Source organism: Oncorhynchus nerka, linkage group LG2 (assembly GCF_034236695.1).
Source record: "Oncorhynchus nerka isolate Pitt River linkage group LG2, Oner_Uvic_2.0, whole genome shotgun sequence".
Taxonomy (NCBI): Eukaryota; Metazoa; Chordata; class Actinopteri; order Salmoniformes; family Salmonidae; genus Oncorhynchus; species Oncorhynchus nerka.
In genome coordinates this window covers 87,963,009-87,978,652 of record NC_088397.1, presented here as the reverse complement: position 1 = coordinate 87,978,652, position 15,644 = coordinate 87,963,009, and the positions used below count along the sequence as shown (strand labels likewise).

General features: G+C 42.4%; 1 protein-coding gene across 1 annotated transcript; it reads left to right on the top strand.

Moving 5' to 3' along the window:
- The first annotated feature begins 4,047 nt into the window (after window positions 1–4,047).
- Window positions 4,048–15,103, top strand: LOC115125232 (1,25-dihydroxyvitamin D(3) 24-hydroxylase, mitochondrial). The gene is made up of 12 exons (XM_065021286.1): window positions 4,048–4,308; window positions 4,470–4,660; window positions 4,758–4,851; window positions 4,953–5,046; window positions 5,318–5,409; window positions 6,762–6,873; window positions 10,720–10,871; window positions 11,605–11,771; window positions 12,380–12,458; window positions 12,578–12,775; window positions 14,316–14,427; window positions 14,784–15,103. Exons 1-11 carry the CDS (start codon window positions 4,048–4,050, stop codon window positions 14,424–14,426), a joined length of 1,551 nt encoding a protein of 516 aa, XP_064877358.1. The 3' UTR covers window position 14,427; window positions 14,784–15,103.
- The last annotated feature ends 541 nt before the right edge of the window (window positions 15,104–15,644 follow it).

The window sequence follows — 15,644 nt, the reverse complement described above, 5'->3', positions numbered from 1 at the left end:
CCTACCCGGAGAGACCAGCAGTCTGTCGCCGCTAACCCTGCTATTCTCCTCTGCTGCTAGAAGGGGACTCTCCTGTTAAGATCAGAGGACTTTATGATTTATTTGTCGCCCTCTCTGCGGGTTGTCTATGTTGTCAATCGATACATCTGAAGAGGATCTATGTCTTCCCTGTGTTTTGACATTAAAAGACTCTGTTTCTGTTAAAGCGCTTTTGGGTCCTCACTCACCTGCATAACAATCCCTGTCACCTTACCCCTATATATATCTACCTCCATCACTCCAGTATCCCTGTCACCTTACCCCTATATATATCTACCTCCATCACTCCAGTATCCCTGTCACCTTACCCCTATATATATCTACCTCCATCACTCTAGTATCCCTGTCACCTTACCCCTATATATATCTACCTCCATCACTCCAGTATCCCTGTCACCTTACCCCTATATATATCTACCTCCATCACTCCAGTATCCCTGTCACCTTACCCCTATATATATCTACCTCCATCACTCTAGTATCCCTGTCACCTTACCCCTATATATATCTACCTCCATCACTCCAGTATCCCTGTCACCTTACCCCTATATATATCTACCTCCATCACTCCAGTATCCCTGTCACCTTACCCCTATATATATGTACCTCCATCACTCCAGTATCCCTGTCACCTTACCCCTATATATATCTACCTCCATCACTCCAGTATCCCTGTCACCTTACCCCTATATATATCTACCTCCATCACTCCAGTATCCCTGTCACCTTACCCCTATACATATCTACCTCCATCACTCCAGTATCCCTGTCACCTTACCCCTATATATATCTACCTCCATCACTCCAGTATCCCTGTCACCTTACCCCTATATATATATCTACCTCCATCACTCCAGTATCCCTGCACATTGTTAATATGGTACTGGAACTGACCCTGTATATAGTCACCATACCCCTATCTACCTCCATCACTCCAGTATCCCTGCACATTGTTAATATGGTATTGGAACTGACTTTTTAAAATATTTCCTGTATATAGCATGCTTATTTATTTTGTTTATTTCATATTTCTTATTCTTATTTCTCGTGTTGGTTTTTTCTAGTAATCCATTGTTATAGATTATTGTATTGTTGGTTTTTGAGTTTGCAAGAAAGGCATTTCACTGTCCTTGTGCATGTGACATTAAATCACACCCCTACTGGGACACGATTCCACTCCAGTGTTCCTCCAGGAACCATTAATACATTAAACCATTAAAAGGTTCCTCAACTAACCAAAGGTGCAAATATGAACCATTGAATAGCAATGGTTCCTTGAGGAACTCCAGGGTTCCTCAAGTCATCACTAATTCTAAGAGTTTACGGAGCCTCATCCTGGTGAATTCTGTAGGATAGTGTGTTGAGGACCCTCATAAACCCTCCAACAAACATTTGCTCAGGGTTCAACATTATTACGATGGCATCTCTGTGAGTAAGCCCTTTTACAGGGCAACAACATTATTACGATGGCATCTCTGTGAGTAAGCCCTTTTACAGGGCAACAACATTATTACGATGGCATCTCTGTGAGTAAGCCCTTTTACAGGGCAACAACATTATTACGATGGCATCTCTGTGAGTAAGCCCTTTTACAGGGCAACAACATTATTACGATGGCATCTCTGTGAGTAAGCCCTTTTACAGGGCAACAACATTATTACGATGGCATCTCTGTGAGTAAGCCCTTTTACAGGGCAACAACATTATTACGATGGCATCTCTGTGAGTAAGCCCTTTTACAGGGCAACAACATTATTACGATGGCATCTCTGTGAGTAAGCCCTTTTACAGGGCAACAACATTATGCACGGACTTCATCGCAGGTTATCCAAAAACATGCCATCGCTGACATGCTCTCCTAATGTGACTGCTGACATGTTGGGTGTGAAGCTAACCACAAGGGGGGAAACTCATTCCTCAACTAGGTTTTTATTGCAGTCATGTCAAGAGGTTGATTGATATGCCATTATGACAGAGCATTCCATACCTTTCTGTTATATGCTACTGGGCTTAAAACCATAGAAATATAATAATTATAAGTAGTTTGATTTGTTCTAATACTACTGATGGAAATGGGGATTCTCCATTACAGTAAACTATCAAAACATATTCTAACCAATGAAATTGACCACTAGATGTACACTACATGATCAAAAATATATGGACAGCTGCTCGTCGAACATCTCATTCTAAAATCATGGGCATTAATATGGAGTTGGTCCCACCTTTGCTGCAATAACAGCCTCCACTATTTTGGGAAGGCATTCCACTAGATGTTGGAACATTGCTGCAGGGACTTGTTTCCATTCAGCCACAAGAGCATTAATAGGTTGGGCACTGATGTTGGGCGATTAGGCCTGGCTCACAATCTACATTCCAGTTCATCCCAAAGGTGTTCGATGGGGTTGAGGTCAGGGCTCTATGCAGGCCAGTCAAGTTCTTTCACACCAATCTCGACAAACCATTTCTGTATGGACCTCGCTCTTTGCACAGGGGCATTGTCATGCTGAAACAGGAAAGGGCCTTCCCCAAACTGTTGCCACAAAGTTGGAAGCACAGAATCGTCAGAATGTCATTGTATGCTGTAGCGTTAACATTTCCCTTCACTGGAACTAAGGAGCCTAGCCTGAACCATGATAAACAGCCCCAGACCATTATTCCTCCTCCACCAAACATTACAGTTCGCACTATGCATTGGAGCAGATAGCGTTCTCCTGGCATCTGCCAAACTCAGTCGGACTGCCAGATGATGAAGCGTGATTCATCACTCCAGAGAACGCGTTTCCACTACTCCAGAGTCCAATGGCGGCGAGCTTTACACCACTCCAGCTGACGCTTGGCATTGCACATGGAGATCTTAGGCTTGTGTGCAGCTGCTCGGCCATGGAAACTCATTTCATGACGCTCCCAACTAACAGTGACGTTGCATCCAGAGGCCGTTTGGAACTCGGTAGTGGGTGTTGCAAGCGAGGACGGATGATTTTTACGCACGTCTTTCAGAATTCGGCAGTCCCATTCTGTGAGCTTGTGTGGCCTACCACTTCACAGCTGAGCCGTTGTTGCTCCTAGAAGTTTCCACTTCACAATAACAGCACTTAACAGTTGACCCGAGGCAGCTCTAGCAGGGCAGACATTTGACAAACTGACTTGTTGGAAAGGTGGCATCCTATGACGGATTCTACTGCCGGTGTTTGTCTATGGAGATTGCATGGCTGTGTGCTCGATTTTATACACATGTCAGCAACGGGTGTGGCTGAAATGGCCAAATCCACTCATTTGAAGGGGTGTCCACATACTTTTGTGTATATAGTGTATTTTTTATCACTCGTGGAAAAACATTGTGCATCCTTGCCAAATAGTATGAGCTGTGGGTATTAAGTAAATATTTGTGCAAATGACAGAACTGTGGTACAGTAGTAGTATTGCCTCTGGTTTTCCCAATTTTGGACAGTCCGCAGGAGATTGGTGGCAGCTTAATTGGGGAGAACGGACTTGTGTTAATGTCTGGAGTAGGATGAGTGGAATTTGATCAAATACATAAAATACATGGTTTCCAGGTGTTTGATGGGATTCCATTTGCTACCTTCCGGCCATTATTATGAGCCGTCCTCCCCTCCGCAGCCTCCCGTGGTGGACTCCACTAGGGTTCAAGCGAACCGCTTCACCTTTCGTTCACCTTCAGTTTATGCCGATATGTTTATTTATAAAGCGGGGGCAAGGGGTACTTCCTCGGTCTATCTGGAGTCATGCGATCGTCACAACATTGATCCATAATTGAAGGATGTGGGCTCAACGGCTACACCATGCAGGACTGATCCCTGATTGGTTATGTGTTCGTCCGGAAAAAACACTCTCAGAGTATATATATATTGTGGAAGGTGTGACAGTTCCAAGAAACTAGATGGCTGAGTAGTTCCAAGTTTCCAACAACTTACGCAAATACATTCATTCGTGTTGAGCGCCAAGTGCCCCAGTGCATATCCGCTATTAGCCTATCGCTGGTTGAGAATGAGGGCACAAATCCAAAAGGTAAAACAGATAGTCGAATTGTTAAAGAAGAAGACGGTTGGGTTGCAGCACCACAAGCCAACGTCTTCAGTGTCCAGGACGGACCCGAAGGATTCTGAGGAGGTTGCGCCTTGTGGACAAAGTCTTCCCTTGCAAACTCAGAGCCTTTATTCGATACCTGGACCCACCAATTGGCCCTTATTTGGCAGTTTGATAGAACTACTCCGCAAAGGAGGGCTGCAAAGACAACATGATACATTGGTAAATGATAAAACAATTATTATAATTAGGCTATAGGATTAATAACATTAAGCATTGAAAATAAAATGTAATTTTCGAGAGAAAATATACACAGTTTAATAAATAATCAAATTTGTTTTGGGTGAAGTAAATGTATTGTGAATTATATTTATTTATTTTAGATTGATTACCATAAGACATTCGGCAAGATTTTCCGGATGAAACTCGGCTCCTTTGAATCGGTCCATATTGGCGCACCTTGCTTGATGGAAACGCTCTACAGAAATGAGAGCGTTTACCCGCAGCGTCTGGAGATTAAACCCTGGAAAGCCTACCGAGACTTCAGAGACGAGGCATATGGACTTCTTATTCTGTAAGTAGCAATTTTTAATATTAATATGATATCAAGCTATTTGCTTAGCAGTAGTATACAGATAAAAATAGCTCATGTTTTTCCGCGTGATTTTTAGGGAAGGGAAAGACTGGCAGAGGATGAGAAGCGCATTTCAGCAGAAATTGATGAAACCCACCGAGGTCGCGAAACTTGATGGAAAAATAAATCAGGTTTGTAAGATCATTTTCTCTGCGTTAAAACAGTACAATTCAACGTGAATTTGATCAAAGAATGTCTGGTATTTACTGTAATTTCTGTCTCCAAAATGTAGGTGTTGTCGGATTTCGTTAGTAGAATTGGACAAGTGACTGACAATGGACGATTTGAGGACTTGTACTTCGAATTGAATAAATGGTCAATGGAGAGTACGTACTCTATTGAATGATTAGGCTATAAATAACGAACATATTTGTAGTTAGATATCAATTGTTGCTTATATCTAATTCAGATGTATTAAATACATTACATTATTCTAAAAATAATTTTATTGTTAAAAAACAACAATTTAGTAAACCTCTTATTAGAATGAATACACGGTATAATTGTTTGTTTCTCAGCATGAGTTCATTCATTCATAAATCAATTCATGTTTTCAAATGTTTATGATCTGATTGTTGATCCTCGTTATACTTACAGCCATTTGCTTAGTGCTCTATGACAAAAGATTCGGACTTCTGCATGACAACGTCAACGAGGAGGCTATGACCTTTATCATGTCCATAAAAACAGTAAGTGGTTCATGATTTTACACATCGAATTACTATCTGCATATTGTGGGCGCAGCTGAAGACCCCCGACTTGATAACCTTAGTGATCTTTCTGTAATGTTGGGAAGAACTACATGTAGTTCAAGTAATAGTTTAACTGGAATTTGCAGTAGCTTGGTGGTAGTTGAATTAAATTATCATTTTGCTTGTGTTAACTACTGTTTTACCATGTAGCAGTGTAGATAACTACTGGAACTACACACTACTGTTTTACCATGTAGCAGTGTAGATAACTACTGGAACTACACACTACTGTTTTACCATGTAGCAGTGTAGATAACTACTGGAACTACACACTACTGTTTTACCATGTAGCAGTGTAGATAACTACTGGAACTACACACTACTGTTTTACCATGTAGCAGTGTAGATAACTACTGGAACTACACAGTACTGTTTTATCATGTAGCAGTGTAGATAACTACTGGAACTACACACCACTGTGTTATCATGTAGCAGTGTAGATAACTACTGGAACTACACACCACTGTTTTTGCAAAAATATAATAAAACATATGTGAAGTATTCAATCATTTCAGACCTGCCTAATAGTCACTTGAAACACTTTTGTGTGCCTAATTCTCACTTTTTGTCTTTAATAGGAAAAAAATACCAAGTTAAATTACATTCTCTTAACAATCTGACTCTAGTGAACTGTTCTTGCAATTTGTCGTCTATGACAACTCAGATTTACATGTTATAATTTTTTGTTATAATTTTCACTAAGCAGTTCGGAGGCTACTTGTTCAAAGTGACTTTAGTTAATTAAATGATGTTTTTCTAAGGGGCTTTAGAGCTAGGGCTCTAAAGCTTTAGTGTAGCTTAACTTATTCTGGTGTGAAGTATATTTTTGGAGTAGCTTCTTAGCACTGGCTTTTTGTGACACACCTAGGCTGCAGGCTCGCTCTCTGAGCCTATAGAAAGAGCGCAGGTCATCGAGTTCACTTGAATGAGTGGGCTATAATCGCCACAGCGACAGTTACTGATAGTGCAATAGACTATCTCTCGGCTGGGGGCTGGCTGTAAATTACTGGAGCAAATCAATAATACCACATGCAGGAGACAAAAACATCGTAAAAAAGGTCATAACATTTTTTGTTATAGTAACCATGGCCATGTGCTATAAATTGCCATTGAAATACTGTAGGAAGACCTTGGAAATGAATGAATGGTTACTTGCAAAAATACATTGTTACTGTATGTCTTTATTTGATTGTTACATTTAATGTCTCTCTCTCTCTCTCTCTCTCTCTCTCTCTCTCTCTCCTTCTCTCTCTCTCTCCCTCTCTCTCTCTCTCTCTCTCTCTATGTAGATGATGAGCACATTTGGCATAATGATGGTCACGCCAGTGGAGCTCCACAAAAAACTGAACACCAAAACGTGGCAGGCCCACACTATGGCATGGGACCGTATATTCAGCATAGGTACAAACAACCTCTAACACCTTTTCAATGTCCACTGACTCTCGCTTGCAACTCCCCTCCCCATCCCTCTAAAGTAACCTCCCCTCCCCATCCCTCTAAAGTAACCTCCCCTCCCTAACCCTCTAAAGTAACCCCCCTTCCCATCCCTCTAAAGTAACCTCCCCTCCATGTCCCCTCCCCATCCCTCTAAAGTAACCTCCCCTCCCCATCCCTCTAAAGTAACCTCCCCTCCATGTCCCCTCCCCATCCCTCTAAAGTAACCTCCCCCATCCCTCTAAAGTAACCTCCCCTCCATGTCCCTTCTGTCCCCCTGAATTCTCCCCTCCATGTCCCCTCTGTCCCCCTGAAACCTCCCCTCCATGTCCCCTCTGTCCCCCTGAAACCTCCCCTCCATGTCTCCTCTGTCCCCCTGAAACCTCCCCTCCATGTCCCCTCTGTCCCCCTGAAACCTCCCTCCATGTCTCCTCTGTCCCCCTGAATTCTCCCCTCCATGTTCCCTCTGTCCCCCTGAAACCTCCCCTCCATGTCCCTTCTGTCCCCCTGAAACCTCCCCTCCATGTCCCTTCTGTCCCCCTGAAACCTCCCTCCATCTCTCCTCTGTCCCCCTGAAACCTCCCCTCCATGTCCCTTCTGTCCCCCTGAAACCTCCCCTCCATGTCTCCTCTGTCCCCCCCTGAAACCTCCCCTCCATGCCTCCTCTGTCCCCCTGAAACCTCCCCTCCATGTCCCCTCTGTCCCCCCTGAAACCTCCCTCCATGTCTCCTCTGTCCCCCTGAAACCTCCCCTCCATGCCTCCTCTGTCCCCCTGAAACCTCCCCTTCTTTTCCCCCTTTCTTCAACTCACAACCTCCATATCAACCCTCCAACCCTCGCTCTCATGTCCAGCCCCCCTCCCTCTAAAGGAACTTCCTCTCCATGTCCTCTCTCCCCCTGATGAAACCTCTCAGCCCACCACATTCACTTTAAACCCCTCCCTAGGCAACCCCCCAATCCCTACACCACAGCGCGTGTTTTGCAGCTCTTTCTCCAGATGACGTATGACCCACAAACTGTTATGAGCACATTTCCAGTCAGGTGATAGCAGAGAGAGAGAGATATGAGCAGGGTGCCTCTGTGATCAATGCAGTTGGCTCTACACTTCTTACATGACACAGCCAGAGTGGTAGTAAACCGGATGACCTAAGAGGGAGAAGTCTCCCAAATATTTGTATTTGTAATAGTGGGAGGGATGGCGGGATAGAGGGCTGGAGGGGAGGAGGGAGGTGTGGAATGTTGGCTCAGGACTTTGCTACTGATCGTTTTTTGTGTTGCTTGCTTGGCAGTGGCTTGCCCCCCCCCCCCCCCCCACACACACACACACTCACTGGTGTAGCACAACACCCTAGGCAGGAGGCCAATGAGCTTTGCCCCTCCCGGAAGTTGGGCCCCCCAGATAGCCATGAATTATATAATGAACTATATAATGTTCTTAATTACAGTAAATTAGCTTTAAAACTGCAACATTTTCTCTGTCTCATGGCAAAATGGGAAGGAAATTAGCTCAGGGATTCTTGAAAGTTGGGACAATCCTTGTTCGGCAGGGAATCTTTATTTTTATGTAAAAAAAATATTTAGTTGCATTATTTGAGCTTAAAATCTGCATTTACAGGAATGTTATAAGTGAAATTTTCTAAATACTTTCAATATTACTAATGTCCATGTCGGCTCTATGCCTTGAAATGCCCTTGTCCGGAGGCAAAGGATTCAAATGTCAAACTCTTCCAAAAAGTATTTAAAATAAAAATATATGGCAATAATGGTTATTAACTGAAAAGTTATCTAATGTAGTTTCTTGCAATAGCCTTCTGTGACTTTAAAGAATATTTCTATCAAAACTGTATCAAAATTCCTAAAAAATGTGTCCAGAGATTTGGTGAACTGTCAGATTTGTCAAAAATCCTAAATGAATTAGGAATAAGCAGGGACAGCTATATCATAAGGACCCCTTCTTCATGTCCTCATTACATGTAGTTCTCTACTTTTGATAGATTTAAACAAACAAAATCGAAATTGACATGGTCACAACAATAAACTGCAAACTCTATCTGCCTGATAGAATATTAATTTTAGTTCAAATATGTTATAAAGTTATACATTTGTTATAAAGTTATAAAGTTATAAAGCAACTGAGGAAGAACTAAATTGCTGTTTTGTATATCACTTGAATGAAGATTTTTTTTTTATCTCTGTAAAACATCTACTCTTGTCAGGTGTGCAGAGGTGTGCAGAGGTGAGGACGGAGTCAGGCGCAGGACACAGAACTGAGTAAAATAATGTACTTTGGGCCTCCCGGGTGGCGCAGTGGTTAAGGGCGCTGTACTACCAGAGACTCTGGGTTCGGGCCCAGGCTCTGTCGTAACCGGCCGCGACCGGGAGGTCCGGGGGGGCAACGCGCAATTGGCCTAGCGTCGTCCAGGTTAGGGAGGGGTTGGCCGGTAGGGAGCGACTCCTGTGCCGGGCCAAGTGCTCGCTAACCAAGGTTGCCAGGTGCACGGTGTTTCGTCCGACACATTGGTGCGGCTGGCTTCCGGGTTGGATGCGCGCTGTGTTAAGTTGTGTATCGGAGGACGCATGACTTTCAACCTTTGTCTCTCCCGAGCCCGTACGGGAGTTGTAACGATGAGGCAAGATAGTAGCTGGATACCACAAAATTGGGGAGAAAACGGGGTAAAAAAAAAATATATATATAAAAAATATAAAACATTATGTACTTTACTCGAAAAATAAACAACCATAAATTCCACGCAGGGAAAACACACCATAACACAGAAGACTAACAAGATACAATCACACACAAAACATCATGGGAACCAAAGGGTTAAATAGGGAAAATAATTATAATGTTATGGGAACCAGGTGTGTACAATCAAGACAAAACAAATGGAAAAATGAACGTAGATCCATGGCAGCTAGAAAGCCGGTGACGAACGTCGCCCGAACGGCAGAAGTCGTGACAACTAACGTCACCTCAACTCAATTTAGGGATTTTCAAATTAATAATTTTCCATATTTTACAAATGTTTTGTATTGAACTTGTATTTTTAGAGGCAAAAATACGTCTGTTTTGAGTATCTGTTGTCAACTCGTTCAATGGCTTGTCAACTCTGTCACTGATGGCTAACCCCCTTAAGATCGATATTCAGAAAAACATATTTGAATCACTGTTCTGCAACATATGCTTAAACAATTGTATGTTGCACTTCAGGAGATCAAAGGTGTTTGCTGGCTTTTGAAAGAATGCCCTGACCTTAGAGCTTTTTATGTCTCTATTTTGGTTTGGTCAGGGTGTGATTTGGGTGGGCATTCTATGTTCCTTTTTCTATGTTTTTGTATTTCTTTGTTTTGGCCGGGTATGGTTCTCAATCAGGGACAGTTGTCTCTGATTGGGAACCATACTTAGGTAGCTTTTTCCCACATGGTTTTTGTGGGTAGTTACTTTCTGTTTAGTGTTTTCACCTTACAGGACTCTTTCGGTTATTCTCTTGTTTATTTTTGTTAGTGTTCAGTTTTAATAAACCAAGCATGAACATTTACCACGCTGCGCTTTGGTCCGTTGATTCCTCTTCTTCCGACGACGAATACCGTTACAGGTCATTTTAGGGCATGTTTACTATAGTCTTCATGTTTTTAGATGTTTACAATTATCATTGTTTTATGACTGGTTGCAGCTTTTCTCAAATGGAATCCATGTTTTGGTGAATGAAGTTGACCCTCAGAATGGCTTTAAAATGTGAAGTAATTGTTACCTTATACTCTATATATCCATCCGTTTATTAGTTCCTATTTTTCTCTTCCTGTTGTCTCTAGCCAAAGTCTACATAGACAAGAAGATAAAGCACCACACAGAGACAACGGGGCCCGGTGACGACTTTCTGGGTGACATCTACCGCCACAGTCACCTGTCCAAGAAGGAGCTGTACGCCGCCATCACAGAGCTCCAGATTGGAGGAGTGGAGACGGTAAGGATCAATAATGTAACAGAGCTGGTTCGATGAACCACGCTCGCATGTTGAGTATCCTTGCTAATAATTTAGCGTCACAACATTGAAGTGTGATAGGGCCTCCAGTTTTTTAGGTGAACTGCGATGAATAACGTGGCTTGAGACCTGACGGCTTGCTTTACGCCTAGGCATTAGCTTTAGCGGGCTAACTGTCTTGAGACCTGACGGCTTGCTTTACGCCTAGGCATTAGCTTTAGCGGGCTAACTGTCTTGAGACCTGACGGCTTGCTTTACGCCTAGGCATTAGCTTTAGCGGGCTAACTGTCTTGAGACCTGGTTTTGAATCTCGGTCCTTCAAACAAGGATAGGGCCAGATTTATCATTCACTTGCACCAGTGCCTATTTCACTATTCTATTTTCAGAACAATAAGCAGAGAAAACATGATACCTAATCCTTTAAATTCCTTACTTTGACCTTTGACTTTTTGCATTCCACATTTTAAGTGGTATTCCCTCCCTGTGAGAGAAGGAACAAAATGATCCTGAGGAACCCCGCACATTCCTCAGCTCCATTAACTGTAGGACCCCTCTATGGAATGCAGTTCATAGTATCTCTCTGAGTCTGACATCTCTCCCATCCCTCTCTCTCTCTCTTTCTCTGTCTGTTTGTCTCTCTTGCTCTCTGCCTCTCTCGGCCTCTCTCTTGCTTTCTGTCTCTCTGTCTCTCTCTCTCTGTTGATGTTTTTTCCAGACTGCCAACAGCTTGCTGTGGGCTATTTTCAACCTCTCCCGTAACCCATGCGCTCAGGGGAAGCTGCTCCAGGAAATTAGAGAAGTTCTTCCTGCCAATCAGACTCCCAGCGCTGAGCACCTCCAGAGAATGCCCTACCTCAAGGCCTGCCTCAAGGAGTCCATGAGGTACAGTAAGATATTCCACTGACGCAAAAACGACAACACCACAGACTGTACTGTATACTCAAACACAAGTGCAGAACAGATGAAGTAGGCTAGCTATAGGCTATCGGTACCCCTCAGATCTTAATCTGGAATAACCATACAGTTGCAGATACTGACAGAGTACACACATACATTTTTCTCAACTCCAAATCAATGGAGTAGTTGCGTAATGTCAAACCAGCCATGCCCTCGGTAATTCAAAAACTGTAGGCAAGCAGTTTATAGTGAGATAACTAGGTATGATGACTGGGTGACCATTCACTACAGTTTATAGCAACAACAGTAAGGTCACGTTGTTGTCCTTAAATACCTTAGTACTACTACACCGATAATAACACTAAATCTCATGATGTCACAAGAGTTTGAAACGTAACAAGTGTTTTGAGAGTTTAATGCGTAAACTCACGCAGAGAATGCTTATAACGTTTGACAGGGGTTAGTTATATTTCCTTTCAACTTTCCGTTTGAAATGGTTTGAGTATGTTTAACTGATCCTAAAGAGCTTACATGTATATGCATCCCCCTGCTTCAAGGCTATATTCCCAAGCAATGTTTTCAAATTCCTGCAGGTTATCGCCGTCAGTTCCCTTCACGAGTCGGACCTTAGACAAAGACACTGTGTTGGGGGATTACTCCATTCCCAAGGGGGTACGTGGGTTACTTCCAATTCCCTCATTTAAGAGCACATGTTCGGTTGATTAGTCTCGGATCAATTGACATGTACATTTGATTGATGTCTAATCAAGATTTTTGTTTTTGATTTGCAGACAGTGTTGATGATCAACAGCCATGCTCTCGGTGCCAATGAGGAGTACTTTGAGCACAGTAGCCTGTTTAAGCCAGAGCGTTGGTTAAGAGAAAGCAGACCCATCAACCCCTTTGCCCATGTGCCGTTTGGCATTGGGAAGAGGATGTGCATCGGGCGGCGTCTGGCAGAGCTACAGCTGCATTTGGCACTCTGCTGGGTAAGAACAACCTCCTGTGACCGCCAAGTCGCCAAAATTGTAATATCACTGCAGGTAGTGCTGAACACGTGAATATTACTCTCTCTTCTTGAATCAGGCTTAAATTTACAGTGCATTCGGAAAGCATTCCAACCCCTTGACTTTTTCCACATTTTGTTACATTACAGCCTTATTCTAAAATTGAGTAAATAAAACATTTTCCTCATCAATCTACACACAATACCCCATAATCACAAAGCAAAAACAAGATGTTTAGACATTTTCGCAAATGGTTATTCAGACCCTTTGCTATGAGACTCAAAATTGAGCTCAGGTGCATCCTGTTTCCATTGACAATTGTTGAGATTTTTCTACAACTTGATTGGAGTCCAACTGTGGTCAATTAAATTGATTGGACAAGATTTGGAAAGGCTCACACCTGTCTATTTAGGGTCCCACAGTTGACAGTGCATGTCAGAGCAAAAAACAAGTGTTGAGGGCAAAGGGATTGTCCGTAGAGCTGCGAGACAGGATTGTGTAGAGGTACCACAGTGCCCTCCATCATTCTTCTTAGAGATGGCCACCTGGCCAAACTGAGCAATTGGTGGAGAAGGGCCTTGGTCAGCATGGTGACCAAGAACCCGATGGTCACTCTGACAGAGCTCCAGAGTTTGTAGAACATCCTTCCTTGCAGCACTCCACCAATCAGGCCTTTATGGTAGATTGGCCGGACAGAAGCCACTCCTCAGTAAAAGGCACGTGACAGCCTGCTTGAGGAATGCCAAAAGGCACCTGAAGGATGCAGACCATGAGAAACAATATTCTCTGGTCTGATAAAACCATTGAACTCTTTGGCCTGAATGCCAAGCATCACGTCTGGAGGAAACCTGGCACCGTCCCTGCGGTGAAGCATAGTGGTGGTAGCATCATGCTGTGGAGATGTTTTTCAGTGGCAGGGACTGGGAGACTAGTCAAGATCGAGGGACGGATGAACGGAGCAAAGTACAGAGAGATCATTGATGAAAACCTCTTGCAGAGCGCTCAGGACCTTAGACTGGGGTGAAGGTTCACCTTTCAACAGGACAATGACCCTAAGCACACAACCAAGACAACACAGGAGTGGCTTCGGGACAAGTCTCTGAATGTCCTTGTGTGGCCCAGCCAGAGCGCGGACGTGAACCCGATCGAACATCGCTGGAGAGACCTGAAAACAGCTGTGCAGCGACGATCCCCATCTAACCTAATTTGCAAAATTTCTAAAAACCTGTTTTTGCTTTGTCATTATGGGGTATTGTGTGTAGATTGATGGGGGAAAAACAGTTTAATCCATTTTAGAATAAGTTTGAAATGTAACAAAATGTGGAAAAAGTCAATGGGTCTGAATAATTTCCGAATACACTGCATATACATTGTTCCAAGAAGACGTTGTCCTACAATGTGTTTCAAATTTGAAAGATATTTTTATTTCACCATGTGACTCTTACCTCATTTGATACTGATGTTCTTTTTACATACCCTTCCTTATCTAACGATTGCTCTTTTTTTCCCATCTTTCTATAAGGTGGTCAGGGATTATGAAGTTGTGGCGACAGATTGTGAACCAGTTGATGTTATCCATTCCGGGATGCTAGTTCCAAACCGTGAACTCCCTGTGGCATTCATCAGACGATGAGGTAAGAATAAAACTCGCTCTTGACTATACCTCAAAATCATCCATATACTTAAATCATTGTAATGTTTTCCTGTTAGTCATTGTAATGTCTTGTTGTTCATTGTAATGTCTACCTGTTATTCAATATAAATAAAGAAAAACCCTTGAATGAGTAAGTGTGTCCAAACTTTTGACTGGTACTGTATATATATAACATATCTCAAATGTATATAACACATAAATACAGCATATAAAATAATGTATGGGGGGGGGGGGAACTACAAAAAAGTTACATTAAACTCGCAAACAGTCAGGAAACATATCAGCATGTTTTTAAATATTAAATTTGATTCCATATGTTATTTTTTTCCTGAACAGATCAAATACAGCCCATTTGGACTTCACAACAGGGAGATGAGTTGTGGGCCTGAACGTCCCGAGAGACTCCACATATTGCTGCTCTGTAAATAACAATGAACTATTTCAGATATAAATATGTATTTATGTAATCCTGTCCAATATACCTCAAACTAATATTAAATATATTTAAACAATGAAATATGACAGTTTACTTGTTGATCACTCTCATTTGTACGATACAGCAGCTGTACTTACTGCCCACTAATCTTACACAACTGTTCCTGTGTCAAATATATTCATGAAATGATGACTTTTGTATACGTTGTGTTCTTATGGTAAATTATATACATGTAAAAAGTCTACTTGTGTTTCTTTTCATTGTGTATAAAGTGCAATTATAGTGTCAACATGATGTAGGCCTACATGGAACACTAGCAGTTCTTAGAATATATTCATACAATTCTTTATATATTTAATCCACTTTCTGATTTTGTTGCAGAAATGTTAATGTTTGAAATTGAAATTAATTTGCAGAATATGACTTAAGATTAATACAACTGTATCATAGCTACACACAAGCTAAGGACCTAATAATGTCTGACTTTGGTATATCATCATATTTGTGTGTGAAAATCAAATCAAATCAAATTTATTTATATAGCCCTTTGTACATCAGCTGATATCTCAAAGTGCTGTACAGAAACCCAGCCTAAAAACCAAACAGCAAACAATGCAGGTGTAAAAGCACGGTGGCTAGGAAAAACTCCCTAGAAAGGCCAAAACCTAGGAAGAAACCTAGAGAGGAACCAGGCTATGTGGGGTGGCCAGTCCTCTTCTGGCTCCACTGGCTTCCAGTTGAAGCTCGCATCCGCTACAAGA